At 36.2% G+C, this 19,600-nt stretch overlaps 3 protein-coding genes across 5 annotated transcripts; 1 reads left to right on the top strand and 2 right to left on the bottom strand.

Annotated features, from left to right (window-relative positions):
* Positions 1 to 1,176: 1,176 nt before the first annotated feature.
* wbl (endoplasmic reticulum protein 29-like protein wbl) lies at positions 1,177 to 4,355 on the bottom strand. The gene is made up of 2 exons (XM_076127640.1): positions 3,413 to 4,355; positions 1,177 to 3,228 (listed from the first exon to the last, which is right to left on the bottom strand). Exons 1-2 carry the CDS (start codon positions 3,962 to 3,964, stop codon positions 3,016 to 3,018), a joined length of 765 nt encoding a protein of 254 aa, XP_075983755.1. The 5' UTR covers positions 3,965 to 4,355; the 3' UTR covers positions 1,177 to 3,015.
* A 555-nt stretch (positions 4,356 to 4,910) lies between these two features.
* Positions 4,911 to 10,231, top strand: LOC142981375 (uncharacterized). Its single transcript, XM_076127262.1, has 6 exons — positions 4,911 to 5,854; positions 6,154 to 6,243; positions 6,858 to 7,042; positions 8,076 to 8,214; positions 9,038 to 9,168; positions 9,614 to 10,231. The coding sequence occupies exons 1-6, from the start codon at positions 4,996 to 4,998 to the stop codon at positions 10,172 to 10,174; spliced, it is 1,965 nt and encodes a 654-aa protein (XP_075983377.1). The 5' UTR covers positions 4,911 to 4,995; the 3' UTR covers positions 10,175 to 10,231.
* Positions 10,232 to 10,419: 188 nt separating this feature from the next.
* Positions 10,420 to 19,584, bottom strand: LOC142981374 (uncharacterized). Of its 3 annotated transcripts, XM_076127260.1 has the most exons (13): positions 19,426 to 19,584; positions 19,054 to 19,346; positions 17,576 to 17,738; positions 17,039 to 17,235; positions 16,167 to 16,305; positions 15,125 to 15,252; positions 14,275 to 14,518; positions 13,916 to 14,197; positions 13,715 to 13,843; positions 12,324 to 12,619; positions 11,667 to 11,808; positions 11,142 to 11,275; positions 10,420 to 10,621 (listed from the first exon to the last, which is right to left on the bottom strand). In XM_076127260.1, the coding sequence occupies exons 1-13, from the start codon at positions 19,523 to 19,525 to the stop codon at positions 10,472 to 10,474; spliced, it is 2,397 nt and encodes a 798-aa protein (XP_075983375.1). In that variant the 5' UTR covers positions 19,526 to 19,584; the 3' UTR covers positions 10,420 to 10,471. The 3 variants fall into 3 exon arrangements, with proteins under 3 accessions (XP_075983375.1, XP_075983373.1, XP_075983376.1); XM_076127258.1 differs by having other exon boundaries at positions 10,422 to 10,621; positions 13,715 to 14,197; XM_076127261.1 differs by lacking the exons at positions 10,420 to 10,621; positions 11,142 to 11,275; positions 11,667 to 11,808 and adding an exon at positions 12,128 to 12,184 and having other exon boundaries at positions 13,715 to 14,197.
* Between the last annotated feature and the right edge of the window lie 16 nt (positions 19,585 to 19,600).

Below are 19,600 nucleotides of genomic sequence, written 5' to 3'. Positions count from 1 at the left end.
ACTATATCAACAATGAATTATCTCTTGTTTTAAATCAAAAGCTGCGTGGGTAGGCTTCCCGAGATAGATATCGCTTCCAGTTAATGTACATTGTAATAAAATATGTATAATTTAGTCCAAATCCGTTTTCATAAAAATGTAGGTACTACATATTGACTGTATCGCAATGGAGTAGATACAGTCGGCAGCAAAATAAGTATACATACTTATAATATTTAGCAAAATACACAATAGTTTAACAATATCAATTTTAATACTAAATAGATTATTCTGTGCCTTTATTTGCTAAGCATATTATACAATTTTGTTCTTTGGTCTCTACCTTATACATACGTATGAATATTGGCAATACCCAAGTTGACGATTAGTTCCACATAAGCTAATTTGGATTTACAACTTTTAAGTGTTATTAGGTTAAAAGAGTTACATATTTTAGTTTGTTTAGAAGTTGTCTGTTGACTGTACAACATAATGAGTTGGCCTACTTCAGTTGGATGTAATGTAAAATTTTGATTAATCGCACGCCGTCATGCATGGGTGAACGTAATAAGTAGGAAACTGAATGATATATATGATTACTTCAGTACTTATACAATACCTACTTACAATATAAACTTGAAAATGGTAGAGGCAATGGTCAATTTTATAGATACCCAAAATTCAGGTTAATTCAGTAAAAATAGCCTGCTTTTAATCAGGACATCGGGTATCAATTTTATTTATTTTCACACAGTCTTCCGTCAACCTGATCAGAAATCGAACTGACGACACGCCGCTGTTAAGGCAATACCTACTTCACTTTTCTTGTCACTCAATACTGTACAAGACGGTCAAACAACTTCGGGTAATCTTTGTGTCTAGACTCACAGCCAGCACATGAAGCAAAAATGCGTTTTTGCAATCAGAAACATCAAGATGTACCTTATGAGACTAGACACGTGACAAAGTACAGAATTCCGGAACAGGATAAATGCAGAATGTCCCAGCTGTGGGACCCATGTGGTTAGCCTAGCCTAGGACCTCCGAGATAGATATCGAGTATTCTGTGCTGAGAGAGCCATGAGGTTCTTGCAAGCGCCCAGGGTTGTAGTGACGCCACTGAATGTAAAAATAAAATAGCAGGCAAAGACATTGCCTTGTGTAATCTGTTTCAATGTAAATAAAACAAAAAACGAATCATATCGACAATTTATTGCAATCTTACACACATTTGTGCTTTAATAACTTAACACTATATTCATTTACATAAATTAATAATACGTAGACTCCATATTGTTTGGAAAACAAAATATACAAACAATGGCTAACATCAGGTTTCAGTTGAAGGTGTCATTTGGTAGCATTCATGTGTAATGTAGCAGTACATCTGTACAAACATAATTAACGTGAACATACATACCTAGTTTGAATTCAATTATCTATGAAATTATCAGTGCATAAACTAATAAATTTTGAGAAAAATAATAAGTTATGATCCCCTTAAACCCGTACGCATAATCCCCTGCAACAACGGGAGGTCTCTGCGCGAAGCGAAACTGCGAGGTTCTCTAGCCAATAAATTAAAAACTAAAGTTTTTCTTTTAATACTCTTGTGTAAAGAATGAGACTTGCTATTTAACGCCATGTTCATAACATACAGAAGCAGAGTAATCACCATTCTTCTTAGTTACATTATAATACTGAGGTTTGAGTAGCATTTTTTATTCTCCTAACAAAACTGTCTGCAACCATTATCTTTACCAACATGGTTTGAATTTTATGTTCTATAAATTGTTTAGTTACACAAGTTCATTATATTAATAATAATCATTATTGTAATGCATATCTGTACTGTAACATTACACACAAAAGCATACTTATGCCTGTAAACGCTACCTGCATTCAATAACAGAAATATATTTCACTATGTTGCTAAGTAAACCTAAAAAATAGAAAAACAAGTGAATTTTACCATTACATGGATGTAAAATTACACGTAACACTCATAGCTACCCATCCGTGAAGATTATTTAGACATGCATTACAGATTGGAAATTGAAAACTACAGATCAAGTGAAATGATAAATGTACATTTTGTAAAAATTATATAGGAAATTATATTTTTCACTGACTATTCATGTTTATGTATTCAGTCAGATAGATTATTCGGCATTATAAAGTTGATATACTAAATCGCTTCATTTATTGTGTAAGTTACAATATGAATAGGACAGTTCTTTTTCTTGTCCTTATCCCAAGTTATGTGGGGTAGGCACAAGGAGATTTCTATTAAAAACATGCTGTAAAGGGGATTTGGATAATTATCTACTTAATTTTTTATTAAGGGATCTTTTTGTAATGTGGGTATTGTTTCCTACCATTATTTGTCCCAATTAAACCTAAGTATAGGGTTTTAAAATCGAGGTTTTATCTCTGCTTAATGAGGCAATCATATTTCACTTAGTTATAGATAAATATAATAAATGCATGACTTATAGTCTTCAAGTTAAATACTGGAATGCTGTGATAAACACAATAGGAAAGACTGGACATTTTAAACTGATAGCTTAGTCTGTAAAGATAGATTTACCTAACTTAAAAAAGGCAGAGGAATGATTTTGAAATATACAGATACATTACAATATGGCAAAATATTTGAAGTCCAACCAAATAACAATCTTTGGTGGTAGCATGTTTAAAAGAATGTGTGTCAGGTAAAACTATTAGTTAATTATAAATAGATGCCTATTTTATACCCTTCAAAGTGCTGCAAACATTACACTGGTGTATTTTCTAGTTTATATCAATCTATCCACACAATAGAGGTAAGAGTAACCATTCTGATATGATTTTGGAGATAAATGTTCTTCTAAAACGTTAAGTACGATTTCAGATAGTAGTGTAGCGTAAAAATCGCACTCATCATCATTATTTTTATGAGGATGTTGCTAGTCGCAATATTTGATATTCAATAAAAATAATGCACCCAGCTACTAAAGTGGAAACTTTGGTACCATACCTAAATTTTTTAAAGAATCAGAGTTCCTCATTTTCCACCTTGCTCTTCTTATCGTAAAGTAAGAATGTCTGTAGAATATTAATTCTAATGATCAGTTCCTTCTTCTTCTCATCGGATACTTTGCTGCTCAGTACTTTCTTCACTCTCTCATGTTCCGTCTTCACAAATTCATCACCCTTCTCTAATATCTTCTGCATAATCATCTTGTAGATCTTTCCAGAATTTGTGTCCTACAAAATGATAATATGGATTAATGATAACACATTTGCATGGATTATAATGTTATCAAAATACTTTGAGTCAGAAACATATCAATTCATTTACTAAAAATATTTTTATTTCCTACACGATATTCGTGACGTGCCACATAGGCGCGCTTTTGACCGTAAATAATTTGAAAAAGCTGAAACATACCTTGCTGGCTAATTTCTTTTGAAGATCCTCTGTCTTCTTGAGTACCTTCTTTCTGTCATCTTTCTTGGATTTTATGAATTCTATAGCGAGTTTGTCGAGTTCTTTCACACAACCCGGCAAACTTAAATACAAGCCGGTATTTTCACGCACGAAGCGGCGAAGCTCGTCACTCGTAAATCCTTTAGAATCATCGAATGTTATTGGCTCGCTTTTACCTTTGATGAACAGCTTAACCACCGGGAAGTTGTCTTTAGTGGCTCCGTACTTCGACGCAAGAGCTTCATTGTCTTTTTCGCCATAATCTTTCACACCGACCTCAGCAACTAAAAGCTCGTCCACGTCTTTCGCGTCTTTTGCCAGTGCCACGAAAGCCTCATGCTTGTCACCATATGGGAATGCCACATCGAACTTAACGAGAGATACATCGAATTTGTTTGTTATTTTCTCGAAAGATAATTCGTTTAATTCAACGGAACCGGTCGACGTCGGTGATGCTTGATAAGCAAAAGGAACTAACAGAACAACACTAAAAAGTAATAAATACAGCTTCATTTTAAACTTATTTGAGTCACGACAGGCTAGAATGTTCTTTGTATCCGCACTGGACGTAATTTACTGTTACACTAAATAAAATAGTCTGCTTGTGCTTATCGTTTACAGAACAATTTTATTGACATATTTCGTTCTGGTTTGTTTTCCTTTACAATTATCAATATTTACAATTACAACCCGACTACCGGAATGAATATTAATTCCGTTCTACGTTGTTATAAATACGAGGTGTGAACAAACTAACATAATTCTGGGACTAAAATTTATTAATTTACACTGTTTTTTATTTTTTTCCACGAAATGATTGGTTTTGCAACTTATATCTTTTATATATTCTTCGTAAATAATAAAATTTAAAAGGTTCGCGTATGCAAAACGTACAAAATCGGAACGTATTGAATCCCCCACTACTTTTGACAGCTGACCGTGGGCGCTTGTGATTGGTTGGAATAGTTGTGATTCAATTGTTTGATTTTTATTTGAGGACTGTTTTCTATTACAAAGCTCAAATTAAATGCAGCTTAGTAGGAAATTAGTTTAGTAATAAGCTAGATAGCTAGCTAACTTCACTAGCCCACTAAAAAAGTTACATTTATGCCCTTTTCCGATATATTTTCGCATATAACTACTACTATGTAGACTTCAAGAATCGTATAGATCTGGTATCTTGATAGGCTAAGATACTGCGCTATCAGATTATCAGAATAATGTGATCTCAGTTGGTTCATACTGACAGACAGCAACTCTATTTTAGATGAAACATAATATTCTATTGAGATCTGCGTAAGTTCTGCTGAAATCTGAAGTATTCTAAGTTAAAACAAAAAAACAAAGGCATTTAGATTTACTTATGGTAGAGTCTTTTATTCAATTTGCATTATTTTTTATTACGAGCAATAAAATGAATCAGTATAGGTAGGTTTATGAATTTCACAATGATTGGTTTAAAATAAATATTTTATTCGTTTCCGATCTGATTACAATTGACTGCCATTTTCTTTCGAGCAATTTAGATACCATTTCAAAAGGAAATGAATTTAAGTTACCGCTGCATTTTGTTATTTATTATATTCGATGTGTTATCTTCTGGAGAAGCTGGTATTATAGAAGTGACACCAAACAAAGAGCTATTAAAAACTAGAAATCCTTCTGTACAGCCGACAGAAGACAATGAATTGTCAGAAGGCGAACCGAAAAAGGGAATATCTTCGGCTGATCATGTTCTGTCGAGCGTTCACAATAAACAGGTAGTTGTAGATCCAGATTTTTTTGCAGACCATGCTCAAGCATTGTCAGTAAAAACTGACAAAGACAATAGAAATCAACGATCAAAAGGTGGTATACGAAATTTTAAGGGCAAGGATATTGCTCAACAATCTGGCAATGGTACTCAAAAATCTGGAGGAAACGCTCAAAAGCCGCAAAGTGGTACTCTAAGGTCGGGAAGTGATGGAGAACCGTCTGGAAGTGACGGTTCAAAATCTGCTGTTCCATTATCCGGTGCTGAAGTAGCTCTATCTGGTAGTGATGCAGTGGAATCAGGTGGCGAGTCTGACAAACAGGAAAATATAAAACCGATTATTGATGAAATCACACCCTTAGGTAGTGACTCTCAAAAGTCTGGTAATGAAGGGATAGTGTCTGGTGGGGACGGGCAGGTATCTGGCGGTGACGGGCAAGTATCTGCTGGTGAAGGGTCAGTATCCGCTGGTGAGAGGCCAGGATCTGGTAGTGATAGGCCAGGATCTGGTAGTGATAAGCCACAATCTGGTAGCGATTCTCAGAAATCGGGCAACGATCGTATTCATTTAAAAGGTAAAGAAAAACAGAGTTCAAAAGAGACAGAAGAACTTGAACTATCAGATTCTGATGCAATTAAAACAAGTATTGGTAAGTATCTCTTTACAAGATCTTCCCGCGTCCGCGAACTGGAATCTTGGTATAAAGATAATTAGGTGTACCTACCTAATTATCTTTATACCAAGTAAGAGTCGAGAACTCAGAAAGGGGATGCTATAAGTTTGACGTATGTATTTATGTGTAGGATCGTAAACGAAGTCCCAATTTTGATATGGTGTTTTTTGGTGTCCATACTTGAAAAAGAGACACGGTGATTTAGAATGAAAAATAGACAACTATGTTGTGCCGTGTAAAAGATATAAATAAGTAAATATTTTATTTACTTTCAGAAAAAGAAGAAAAGGAAATGATACAAAGTTCTCCATATTTCAAATGGCAGAGGGCAACTGTGCCATATTTTTTAGATGAAAACAGCTATGGTGTGTATTAGTTATAAGCATACCTAAGCACTTTCAAAAGTCTCAATTCATTCGAAACCTGGGAAACTGCTCATGAGAGATTTTAAAAGATTTTAGTTTTCCGAAACTAACTTTTACCGTTATCGTGACAATTCAAGTCTAACAGAAACCGGGGGCATGATAAATAATAATTATTAGTTTGAAAATATCCACAAAACATTATAAATGCCGTGGCGGCTATCATGGCAGTATGCTAAAGCTACTGATCCTTTTTCTTTATTTGTTTCATTCAAATAAGTACAGCTTGTCATACAGGATCGCCGGCTACGAGTACTACGTACCCGACATTTTTGAAGGGCCGTTAAAATTTGTGTACTTCGAGTTCTTGTATTATTTAGGTAGCATTTTAAACAGTTATTTTACAAAATAAACCTCTACAACTTTTACACATAAAACATCCTCTGAAATCCACCCTATTAAAAAAAAAACTGCATTAAAACCCGATGCGTAGTTAGTAGGTAGATCTAAGCAGCGCTTTGCAGGGAAGCGCCTTTCCTTTATATAATGATTTCTTTGTAATTTCTTATTTTCAATGGCAATACACGGGATAACCAATCGCATATTTCACATTACAGATGAAATAATTTTTACTCGAATTAAGAAAGCAATGAATGCCATCGAGAGCGTTTCCTGTGTGAAGTTTTATGAACTTAAAGGGATACCATTTGGGGGGTTCCACTATTCATATCTACATATAACGAACCCCGACAAGATTAGAGAATGTGTTCACGAATTAAAACCAGGAGTGTTATCAGAAATTGTAAGTTACCAAAGAGACTAAAGATGAAATTTCTTCATTCATCTTGGCTTTATCCATACTTACATATACAATTACTAACTTTTGCCCGTGATTTCGTGTGGTTTGTGACTTAGGATAGAACGTTCATACAAACTTTCGTCTCCTGTTTTATCTCCTTGCGGGTAGAATTGATCAAAATCCTTTCTTAGCGGATGCCAAATTTCAGCCCGATCCGTCCAGTAGTTTGGGCTGCGCCTTAATAGATCACTGTCAGTCACCTTTGAGGTTTTATAAATAAATAAGCCAGTGATTTTATACATATGAAAATATATTTACATGTTGCACATAAGCAACAACTTTTATAAAAATAAATATTGAGATAGTTAATGACTGGGATAAAAAGCTACTTTGATCGATTTACTAGTAAACAGGAGTTCCCGGTAGAGCTAGTAGATACTAGCTTAGCTTAAATTAGTAAATACTAAAACAATTAAACTAACTGCACGTTTAGCGCAGCGGTTAGTGTGGTCACCTCGCCGCAATAATCGTAGCTCCGCGTGTGGATCGAATCCCACCCGGTACAAAGATAAGTGTGATGAACACGAGTATCTGTTCTGAGCCTGGTTGTTAATGTATCTAATTAAGTATGTTTTTAGAGGTTGCGCTGTTGCGCTCACCGGTCGGTAAACGATCTGTGGGTTAAGCAAACCTTGGCGCGGTCATTCCATAGATGGGTGACCGCATAGTGGTATTTGAACTGGGCATCTCCGTGCTTCGGAGGGCACGTAAAAAGTCGGTCCCGGTTGTTGTTAATGAGATAACAGTCGTTAAGCCATGTCAAAGGCCTTCGGGCGGCTTGAACAACTTTGACACTAGGTTGACCACTAACCATACGACAAGAAGAAGAAGAAGAGGTATACAAATATGTTTATCAATTATGTGGTTACTATTGTACAAGCTCTGCTTACTGTGGAATCACTCGACCGTCTTTGAGTTGTCAAAATGTTTACTTATTTATTTTAATGGCTTTTCAAACGTGCGTGTATTTGCATAGATGATGATTCTGGGCTTCGATTGTTTGGGATCCCGCGACATCCTGCATTCGTTGATGCATGCATTATACTTCGAAGACGAGGTGAGGCATCCTCAGCGCGACCACTACGTCAGAGTGTTGTGGGAAAACATACAAACAAGTAAGCATTATATACAACGTGTCCCAAAACTCAACGTCAAAACGAAAACCTGAGCTAGGCCGAGTGGTGTTGGCTCTCAAAAAATATTTTAAAAAAATCTATCTCATGTAGTTTCAAAATGACAACCATTTTTGTAAATTGTCACCCTCTGATGAGTTTACTTCTACTGTGGCTACAAATGACTTCTTTTCTAGTTTTTTTTTTGTGTGGAGTATTCCTAAGTAACGTTACTACAAATTTTAATTCATTATTTGCACACAACTTCATTGGAATTTCTGAAAATATCTCTTTTATGGCGAACTATGCCTTAAAAATATTTCATCACTCAACTTCGACAGTCTGTCCTGAAAAATAATTGTACTACGCTCTTTCGGCATATACCCTTAAAAGTTGGCGCATTTAATGGGCTTTTGAAAATGGTATAACACTTACCAAACTATTTCATAGACGATGAGAAAATAATAAAAATCTTAAGATAGTCGACATTTAATTTATTATTAATTCGTCATAAAACGTTCGTCAACGACACGTTGTATACCTACTATACTGGCTTTTGCCTGCTTTTGACTTTATTCGCGTGGTTTGTGACTAGTGGCAGAATTTTCATACAAACTTTTATCCCCTATTTCCCCTTGAGGGTAGAATCGATCAAAATCCTTTCCTAGCGAATGCCTGACGTCATAACATTTACCTGTATACAAAATTTCAACTTTCGGAAAGTTTGGACATCTTCGAAACTTATCATACGATAAGATAAAAAAACTTTCCATGTAGCCAATAGAAAAGTAAGTTATTATTTCTTATGAATTAAATATCATTTCAGAATACCGTTCTTTATACGACATCCATGAGGGTGGTGCTTTCAAAACGATGGTCGAGTATGACACGCAGAGTATTATGCACTTCCACGACCGGGCGTTCAGTGTTAATGGGGGTGCCACTATCACAGCTGTGGTAAGTTATGATATTATGATAACTTTGACTTTCGATTTGCTGATCAAGCTTTTGACAAGTAAATAGGGTAGTTGATCGTGTTAACGAATTTGTAAACTTGCACTTGTAATAGTTTTATTCTAAATTGTAATGCTGCAATGTCCATTTTTTTCACTAATAATGTTAAAATTGTTACACACTGGCTGAAACATTATACGAGGCATTCAGTTGAGCCAAAATACGAAATTGTGACATTACTATGCCGTATTTCGATTCAAAAATGTATTTTGGAGATCATAAAGTGTTCTACCTACTAGTCAAATAGACTAGTAGGTAGTAAACTATCCTTTTATTCTGACTTTTTTTTTAACTCGATGTGCCTTATAAATTTCTTTCAGAACATTTCAGAACACCCTAGCAATCTTGATTTGAATTCCTAAATTCAAACTCGAAATGTTATTTCCAGGTACCCGGCTTAGTCATAAGGCCATTAGACCGTCTCTCACAACTGGACATCATGAAGCTCAAACTGATATACGGACAGGAATGTAACAAGCGTAACGTGGACACTCTACTAGAAACTTGTAAGAAAACTCTAGTCGGAAATGACGTTGCTACGGATCATGAGACTGGATCAGGGGGTAAGGGGGATGAAACAGGCAGTGGGTCAGGCGGTGGGTCAGGCAGTGGATCGGGCGGTGGATCAGGGGATGAAACAGGTGATGATGAAGGCAAAGATGAAAAGACAGACAAAGGCGAAAAGACAGACAAAGATAAAGATTCTAAAGAAAATTCTAAAGAAAATTCTAAAGATAAAGAAGACGGAGACGATTCTAAAGGTGGCGAGAAAACGGATGAAAATGGCGGTTCTGGTGATGCATCTGGCAGTGGTGGAGGTTCTAAAGGTGAAGGTTCAAAGGGTAAAAATAAGGAATCTGGCAACGATAATAGCGTGTTAATCGGTGAAGGAAGTAGCGAAGAAAAAGTAGGAAAACAACGTTTGGTATTCCGCCCTGTACCTATGTAGTTCTACAGTAAAAAGGACTGGCCGAAGAATGTTTTTAAATATAATTATTAAGCAATACTTGATGATTATTTTTTTCTTTAATGTATAGACAGTTTATTTAGAATGTAGTTCTTTAACAAATTTTTGATTTTTTAAGTTTACCACTACTCTAGAACTATTTTTTTAGATAATACTCGAATTTGAATACCATGTGAAGGTCAAACTTTTGCCTTATTTTCAGTGAAGAAGTAGACATTTTTTTTCTAATATAGACCGTTTCATCCGAGAAGTAAAACTCATTTTATACTGATTCACATTTTATAATGTTTTTAACGTCCTTGCATTTGGTTTCGCCGCTTGCTTTGCGTATTCTTTTCGTTTAAGGCATTGTTGACGATAGATATGGTTCAGTTTGGAGACGTCCGTAGAACTCAGCCCTTGCCAGTGACCCATAGCCCAGCCGTCGTTCTGAAATTCGTTTATATTTATCTTGAATCATTTAACTTTACATGTCTGGCGGCCAAATATTCACACAACTTAATTACAACTTAATCTTGTGATTTTTACGAAACAAAGAAAAATCATGTGTCGATTTAAATAGTAATCTACCAGACGGATAAATACGTAAGTATTAGTCATATTTCCTGTAAGAAAATACAGCATACAAAACTTAATAAACTTAATAATCCCATGACAGCAAGCCATGTCAATTTATGTAAATACATATTACAGACGACCTGTAGCTCAATTCTCTATTACTATCGACTACCGACAACCGATCTGTCATCGAGAAATTTTGTATGAAAATCTGATCAGCGCCTCTGACGGGTGTCGTAGGAAACATTTTGGCAGTACATTTTTAATGTCAAATGTCGATAGCTAGCCGGTTGTCGGTAGTCGATAGTGGTAGAGAATCGAGATACTGGTCTCTACCGGTCATTCCGATAGCCCTTAAATATTCACTTTATACCAACTTCACATAACTTACCCAAACAGGGTACATCAGGTTAGTGCGTCCATTTTTGATCTGTAGCCAGGGGTAATGCATCACACTCTGATAGTCATAGGGGAAGCCGACTGATGCTGCCGCAGGCAATTTCTCTTTCATTTCTTTCTTTATATCTGAAAAATATGATTTAACAATTCGAAGAGCTCTTAGCCTGAGCTTGCTTTAGTTAAAATTTGTATTGAGATAATTTAAGCTTTTAGAAAAAAAATTGTTGGTTTCGGCAAGTGCGCAATTGCAACAGAATCAAAAGGACGCTTTTTATCAACAATGGACTGTCAGCAAACGAGTAGCTATGGACTAAGCTTGAATGAAAAGCAGGGGAGAGCACCTTTTTTATTAGGCAAGAATTATTTCTTCAATTAATTTCAAATGTAACCATTCAACAATTTACAGCAACTACACCGAGTGTAGAAAAAAGCACTACTGGTAAACAGAATTTCCTATTGAATCGGCCGGGAATGTTTGTTAACTTAGCCCTTAAGTGTTGCAATTCGTGTGTTTTACCGTCAGTAAGTTGGTCCCACACGATGTGTAGGAAAGAGTCTCTGTCGTGGCTGTTGTGTTGATGGTCCAGACCGAGGGTGTGCACGAAATGATGCAGTAACACATTGACGGAGCTGAAGCAGTCACCGTTGATGTACAGGGTCTGAATGGAGTTGGAATCGTCAGTTTGTTATGTATAAGCATTTGAATAATAAATTAAAGGAAGACAGAATTTTTTATACCTATACATGAAATTTACGAAGTTATGTACTAAATAAATAAGCAGTTAAGCGCTGTAATTATTGTTTTCTAAAAGGCTTTCTAACAAGCGATTTTTTTTTCCAAAATCCATACTTAAAATCCGGTTTCCAAAGTACATAATTTAGCGGCAATTTATCTATTCAATTTGTTTTTTTTTTAATATGGGTTTAAACGCTACTGAGTAGATAAACTACCGCTAAATGTACCTCAGTAACCGAGTGTTAGTCGTTTAAGAACTAATAAAGTAAATAATTAATTATGATTTGATACTTAACCGCCTGAAAAAAGAAAAACGAAAATTAACATTTAAGTCGAATTCACTAAAATCTAATAATTTTATCTTACAATAATGTGAATCATAATACAATGTATGAAGTTTTTATAAAACGAATAATGAAAAGCTGAATAAGTACTTACAGGAACTTTCGTAGGTGCTCCAGATCGTTTAGGACACGGGCATCCAGGCTTAGCCGACCGAGCAAACTCCAAGTAATGTTCAGCATGTCTTCTAGAAGGCGTTGGTGGTTTACCGGCCGGCTTTTGAGGTCTCTTCCGTTGAAATTTCGACATTTTCCCGAGAGCTTTGGACATATTCTGTATCGGGTTACGGATGTTCAGTTTTGTGTTTACAGTTTTCGGTTTTGCCCCTTGATTATTCGGCTTGGTTTGGATATTCGGTTTCCTCACGTTCTGCTTGTTTGATTGGTTTTGTGCTGTTGTAAAGGTTTGTATAAAAAAAATACAAATGCGATTAACTAATCATGACTAGGTACAGTTGGGTAGCGTTACGCAATTAATGAAAAAGTATGCTCAAAAATAAATAAATAAAACCAGAAGGAGTATTGTATGGGACTGAAATAAGATCTAGTTTACGTTAAATTAAATTATGAGAGATGGAGTGCGTAGATCCAAAAAAAAATTACATGTTTCAAATTTCAGTTTCTACAATATAATAACGATTTCTGTAGTGTAATGGATCTTTTAAGGCTTTACTTCATCCTGTACTGAATTGGTCGCGTACGTCGTCAACGCGCACCGTAAGCTTCGTATTCATTACATACAATCTGCCGGACACGCTATGCTGTACAATGTCCCATACAATATCGTGTCCGCGTACTCGTCCGACGTACACCAGCGTGCAAAGAAAGTAAGCCTTAACACCAACAAATGGCGTAACATACGAATTCCTATTTCAGTTACCGTTGCAGAAATACACAGGCACATACGTAGAGGCTAACGTAGACATTGGAGCGTAAAATAATCAAATAAAAATGGTAACTTTCTTTTGTCTGATCGCGTGAGTGTAGAGTACATAATCGTGCTCTTACGTCAGATTGCGTTCAACGTAACCGCATATTTACGATAACCTGATTATTTACAATGCATTCTGAGCTGTTTGGATTTTGTTTCATCTATTTAGCTTTTATAGTGCGTTTATTTATGCTTCTAACATTTATGAGTAAAATAAAAATATCTGAAAAAGTAAGTGACTATATAGACAAAACCTAGTCATGAGAAAAAAACCATTTTTAACTTTTCTACTACCCGCAATAGGCCAGCGTGGTGGACTCAAGGCCCAACCCCTCATTAGGGGAGGAGACCCTTGCTCAGCGGTGGGACAGTCGTGGGTTAAATTTATTATTATTTACTTCGGACTTCAAAAAAGCGAACATTTTAGATGAAGTATTTGCAGCAAAACAACTTATTATTTGATAGCTCTACAGAAGCAATACAATAGTTGTTAAGGAGCCGAAAAAACCAACTTATGTCATTCCTGTAAGTGGCGTAAAACCAGTATCAAAAATTACCTTTAGGAGACTTCTTCTTCCTGACAAACTTCTTGGCGCTGGTCAGTTGCATATTGTCAGGTATTCCACCACGAAGAGATCTCCTCACTTCGTCGCCTTCCACCTCATTGTCGTCTGACATAGGACCGTCTGTATCCAATTGTACCGGGTCATTATCTACTACATTCGTATTCTTATCACTAGCCGACGGGTCAGAATTACCTTCATCTTTCTCTGAGCCGGGGTCTTTTCCGGACTCGGGGTCTTTTCCGGAATCAGGGTCTTTTTCAGATACGGGGTCTTTGCTTGGACCTTTAGTAGTGCTATATATATCATCATCATCATCATCATCTGAATCACGACTTCTATCCATGTCTCCTTTGCCTCCGTCATCACCCTCTGTGTCTTCATCGTCATCATCTTGGGTCATATCTCTGAATTCTATGCACGTCTCTTTTTCTATGTGGTTTATTACTGCTCTTATGTTATCCATCTCTTCTAGGGCTGTGGAACAAGTTAATAGTTTAATTGAACTATGAAATTTCGGAAACGTTTTATAACAAAACAAGTCATGAACTTACTGAACTCTACATCATCTTTGAGTTTGTAGTTAACAATTCCGAAAGGCCATATTCTGTCTTTGAAGTACTCTTCAATATCTTTTTCACTGACTTTAGGTGCACCAGATCTAGTTTTGACGACGCTAGGACAGGTCTTCAGCAGGTAATCTCTGTTGCGTTTCATACATTCGCCGGAGTACAAAGTGTTGATTTTCTCTACGTCGATCTCGCTGAGGCCTTCTCGTTGTCCGACTTTTATGTCGGGCTGTGTAGGAATTAGCGTGTTACTGACAAGGACTATTTCAACTATTATGTTTGTATGCATTAGCCCGATTCTCTACTACTATCAAGAATCGACAACTGGCTAGCTATCGAAAAAAAATGTATGAAAATCAGATCAGCGCCTCTAGCGGACGTCGTAGAAACTATTTTGCAGTACGTATAACTCTCTATACGAGACGGTTCCGATTGTAGAGAATTGCGTAGTAGTATAATATCTAAGTATTCGACAAGCAGGTACATATTATAATGGAAACCACATAGTAGACTATTCATCAGTATAGCCAGAGTGGCATAATCATTTAAATCATATGAAGCAGAGATTACAAGAAGCTTCGTTGAAATATCGATGTCTAGTTTGGTTTTTGAAGTAACTGTTCAATGTCAAGATGCTTTTTTGAGAGGGTCCACTTATGTGGTCAAACCTTTAATACGTTCCCAGCAGACATTGACATAGACATCGTTTTTCTATACTTTCCATTAACTGCGGTACGATTCGTGTCCTAACCAGCCTTTCTTTCATTGCCGCACTGCAAGTACGACATAGAAGAGGTCTTACAGGCCCTGTTCCGCACTCAAAGTGTTGACTCACCTCCGTCAATATAGTCATCTGGCCATTCCTGGAGAAGGCTCGTGGAGGGTAGTGCAGAACGCTCGCGTAATCGTACGGCAAGTTTTCCACTGGCCGCTTAGGAAATATCTCGAAATATTTCTTGTAGCCTGGCAAAGGAAACATAAATATATAATGATTTTCAAAAGATTTTCGATCGTTCTTATCCGAACGAGGAAAATAATACAATATTTGATGATAAATTTCACGTGCAATTTCTGATAATTATTTAAATTATAATGTAATAGTTTTTCAGTTTCTATTGTTTCTATTTAAATACTTAATATAATTTTGGTAACGAATGCCACCTTAATCAATCAACAAAAATCTTTTGTTTGAGTGTACATAATAGGTCCGGATTTTTCTTTCAATAGTTTCTATTGTATTAGACCAACATTATTAAGAAGTATTTTCTAATCCGGAACACTTACATACATATGTCCACATCTTCAAGTATAAAGCGTGCTTAGTATTAGGTTGTTCGGAAAGTCTTTAGTTTTTTCGTGAAAATGAAAGACAGTTTCTTACTTTGAGTATAATCCCAGGCCTAATATTTAAGAGTAAGTTTCGCACTACTCTATCAAAAATATGAGCTTAAGTTTAGAGACATGCAAACAGAAATAATAAATAAATAAATATCATTGGACAACACACAGTCATATGATTCCTAACTAAGCAGAGCTTGTACCATGGTAACCAAATAACTGATAAACACAAATAAAAAAAAAATAATAATTAAAATTTTGGGACAATTCACACATGGTCATTAATTGATTCCAAACTAAGCAGAGCTTGTACTATGGTAACCAAATAACTGATAAACATACTTATATACTTCTAAATACATACTTATATAGATAAAAATTAATATCCAAACACAGAACAAATACTCGTGCTCATCACACAAAGATTTATCCCTGGTGGGATTCGAAACCACCACACGCGGCGCTTTGGTTATTGCGGCGAGGTGACACCTTAACCACTAAACGTGCAGTTAAATACCGAATTCTTTGGATATCCTTACCAGGTTTGATATTGTCCCAGAGTATAGTGATGTACTGGTCTCTATCAGGTCTGGTGTGCTCGTGGGGGAAGCCCAGCACGTGCATCATCTCGTGCAAGATGTCGCCTTGCGTCATGCACTCGTAGCCAAACACCACCATCTGCATACGTAAGTTGAATGACGTGTCAGTCTCGAGAACGGCTGAACTGATTTGGTTAATGTTTGTTGTTGAAGTATATATGTATAGTATGTATATGGAGACCAAGGAAGATTTTATGGAAGGTAAGAAAATACGAAAATATTTTAAAAGTCGTCAGTAAGTCTGTTCAAACCAACGATTGACTTCAATTATTTTATAAAACCTGAATTATAAATACATTTCCTTGACACAGGTAATAACGATGATCTACGTAAATCTTGGTTCAACGTAGCTTTGGAAGTTATCTTATAATGTTTAACAGGCTAGGGGTCAGAACTCGTGTGACAATCATGACTACTTTTAGACAATGAAGTGTTTAATATTCACGAGAGAATTCAAAACGTACTACTAATTCAAAACTTTATAAAAAAAATATATCTATGTAATTTAAATCAACATAATTATTCACGTTTCTCGTGAATATGTATATTGGTGATTGTAGATGGTTTTGGTGGATAATTGATTAAGGATTTATGTAAATTAGCTGAAATATGACGATTCTTTGAGATGACGAAAAATAAATAATTAATTGAACTGAGCGTCTCCATGCTCAAGAGGGCACTACTAAAAAGTCTGTCCCGGTTTTTGTCAATTAAGATAACAGTCGTTCAGCCATGTCAGACGGCTTGAACAACTTTGACACTAGGTTGACTTCTAATCATAAAAAAACAAATTTATATAAATTATGCCCAACCTGCACCCCCTTAATATCAGTATGGTCATTGCTATGAACACATTGCTTGATTCCCGTAGGATTAGTGATGTATATCCATTCAATGTCTCGCAAAGACTGCGTGTCTGTAGGCCTCTCTCGGAGACGTTGTAGACGAATGCAGGTTGCCTTCTCCAAGTAGTCAAATGCTTTCATCATTATATCTGATAGATGAGTGTCTGGAATAACAATAGTATATTATACTAGGGACTAAGAGGAATAGATGTCTGCTGAAAGGCTTTTTTGAAAACTTTTACCTGATTTCAATGGTAAGGAGGTGGTTTTTACAAAGAATTAATAAACAGTAAAACCTTATCTTGCTCCCAATAAGATGTAAAGAAACGCTGTTACTTTAATTATATTTTGTCTAGTCCAAATAGTTTCGAAATAAAGCGACTGTGAGTTGTGACACCCGGACAGACGGACAGACAGACACAACGAATTTATAAGGGTCCTGTTTTCTGCCAATCGACTACGGAACTAAAAAGCTTTGCCTCTTTTGTAAAAGTCTATGATTACCGTAAGTCTTGGTGTCGATGAAATAAGGTATGATGCCTCGCTTGAAGCGCGCGGGCCTGCCTTCAGGGTACGGGGTTTCGTTCCGCAAAGGAGTTGGCCCCAGAGGACCGAGGAGGAAAGAGGGAGCAAAGTTGAACCTCCTGCCAGACATCTGCGTACCACTCTGCCAAATAAATAAATATGGTCAACTCAGACACCGTCATCTGATTCAAAGCAGTTTCAATGAAACCAGCCAACTGTGCAGGACTTTGTTTATAGTGGCCAAGTGTCTGCACATTACACAGGTATATAGCCCAGTAGAACGGCTAAACTGACACGGCCAGTGCGAGGTCAGGCGCAGGACGGCTTTAAAACGTCACGGGCGTCTACGAACTCAATTTCCTACTCTGGATAATCTCTGAGATTAAAAAAAAAACTCAGTAAAGACTCCTCGGCTCGACCCGGGATTCGAACCCGAGATCTCTTGCGCGGCGCTATGAAGTATTAAGAAACAGTAAAAAATATTATCAAATAAGAATTAGCTGTTGGACCTCCTTAAATAAATAAACAGATTGCTTGCACACAAAAGTCAAGCAAAAGTTAATGGTTTCAGCGATTACTTAAGATATATGTATACACCCGTTTCTAATTTGTCGAAAAGATCAGCAAACAGTAGGCCAATTGATTTTTTTTACGAAGAAAATAAGTTTAATTTACTGACTTTACGTAATATTGACTATAGAGTCAACGGCCGAAATCATAGAGTGGCCTATAGATCCATTTAACTATCCTTTTAACTTTATTAAAACTTAGCCTTGGCCCTTGTTTCACAGTTCATATCAATCAAACAAAGTATCGATTTCGCGAGTTTTCATGTACAAATTTATATGTTTCGAAATATGCGGTATAGTTAAATTTCTACATATCGTAACTGCGTGATATCAGATTACGGCTTTTCATGATTTCTAAAGTCGTATTAAATTCTCTAGTTCTGAACATTTTTCAAGTGTTTTCGGGAACATAAATTATTGCCTCGAAACTGATAATGTAGGTACAATTGGTACTTTTTAATCGACTTCAAGAAAGGGGTCAAATCGACTGTTTGTCTTTTTTTTAACAGTAACTTAAGCTGCGACCGTTTATAGAAAATGTTTCGACTATAAAATATTTGTGTGTTTTCTCAGTTTGCTAAGGGGTGGTCAGGCCGTATTTCTCTCTCTCAGTAATCAGTTAAAAAATGGTGACACTAGAGAGTTCAACGGTAAAGGTTTTCTTTCAAAGCTTTCCTTCATGCGAGTATAAAACGTATTACTTGATGTGGCTGACACTACGCCGATAAACGACGTACTTTTCACCCGTCTTCACTTCTAAATCAAGTATCTTTACTACCGAAAGTGGTATAGTGACGTTGCGTCGTAGCGACACTGGAAGACTCATTTAAAGTCGATTTTCCATTTATTTCATGTTTTGGAAATACTTTTGAATGGAAATATACTTACTTTTTTATTCTTCGTCTTAGCCGCTACATTACCTCGTCTGTAATTGACCTTCTGACCCTGTTCTAACAAGTCATCATACAACTTGTCCACAATGGTCTCCACTCTCAAAGCATCTTCAGGGTTCAGGGCAGGGTTGATGGCATTCAAATTAGTCTGTCTTTTAGACCTGCGATGTCGTCTATTGTGATGCTCCTGCATTTGGTTCAGTCGTTCTAGTTTTTCAGTTTCTTCGTTGAAAATACGACACATTTCTAAAGTGTCTTGTCGTTTTCTATCGATCAGCTTTTTGTCCTCTGAAATATATAAACATTAACAATAAAAAATAACTACCAACATTAAATCGCCGTCTATAAAAAAAAAATGTTATCAAACCTCTATGGACGCTTAATTCGGGGGGAGAACCTGGGATTAGACATTCTACAGCTAAGTTATTAAAATGAACTAAAATTAATATCTGTAACACTCCCAACATACTGTTGGGCAAAAGTAAACTACAACATTTTATTGCAAACAATAACACGACTAGGAAATTGAATTGTAATAAATA

This window comes from Anticarsia gemmatalis, chromosome 20 (assembly GCF_050436995.1).
Source record: "Anticarsia gemmatalis isolate Benzon Research Colony breed Stoneville strain chromosome 20, ilAntGemm2 primary, whole genome shotgun sequence".
NCBI classification, from domain to species: domain Eukaryota; kingdom Metazoa; phylum Arthropoda; class Insecta; order Lepidoptera; family Erebidae; genus Anticarsia; species Anticarsia gemmatalis.
The sequence above is the reverse complement of the archived record's forward strand: the minus strand, read 5'-3'. Positions and strand labels throughout refer to the sequence as shown.

What these genes read in the sequence shown, in the direction of transcription:
- wbl (XM_076127640.1), bottom strand. Translation starts at nt 3,964, where the DNA reads ATGAAGCTGTATTTATTACTTTTTAGTGTTGTTCTGTTAGTTCCTTTT. An exon ending in AAAAGAAATTAGCCAGCAAG is followed by an intron (nt 3,229 to 3,412) that starts GTATGTTTCAGC and finishes ATCATTTTGTAG; the next exon opens with GACACAAATTCTGGAAAGAT.
- LOC142981375 (XM_076127262.1), top strand. Translation starts at nt 4,996, where the DNA reads ATGAATTTAAGTTACCGCTGCATTTTGTTATTTATTATATTCGATGTG. An exon ending in CAGGAGTGTTATCAGAAATT is followed by an intron (nt 7,043 to 8,075) that starts GTAAGTTACCAA and finishes GTATTTGCATAG; the next exon opens with ATGATGATTCTGGGCTTCGA. An exon ending in GTGGGAAAACATACAAACAA is followed by an intron (nt 8,215 to 9,037) that starts GTAAGCATTATA and finishes ATATCATTTCAG; the next exon opens with AATACCGTTCTTTATACGAC.
- LOC142981374 (XM_076127258.1), bottom strand. Translation starts at nt 19,525, where the DNA reads ATGTTGGGAGTGTTACAGATATTAATTTTAGTTCATTTTAATAACTTA. An exon ending in CGAATTAAGCGTCCATAGAG is followed by an intron (nt 19,347 to 19,425) that starts GTTTGATAACAT and finishes TATATATTTCAG; the next exon opens with AGGACAAAAAGCTGATCGAT. An exon ending in CATCGACACCAAGACTTACG is followed by an intron (nt 17,236 to 17,575) that starts GTAATCATAGAC and finishes TTGTTATTCCAG; the next exon opens with ACACTCATCTATCAGATATA.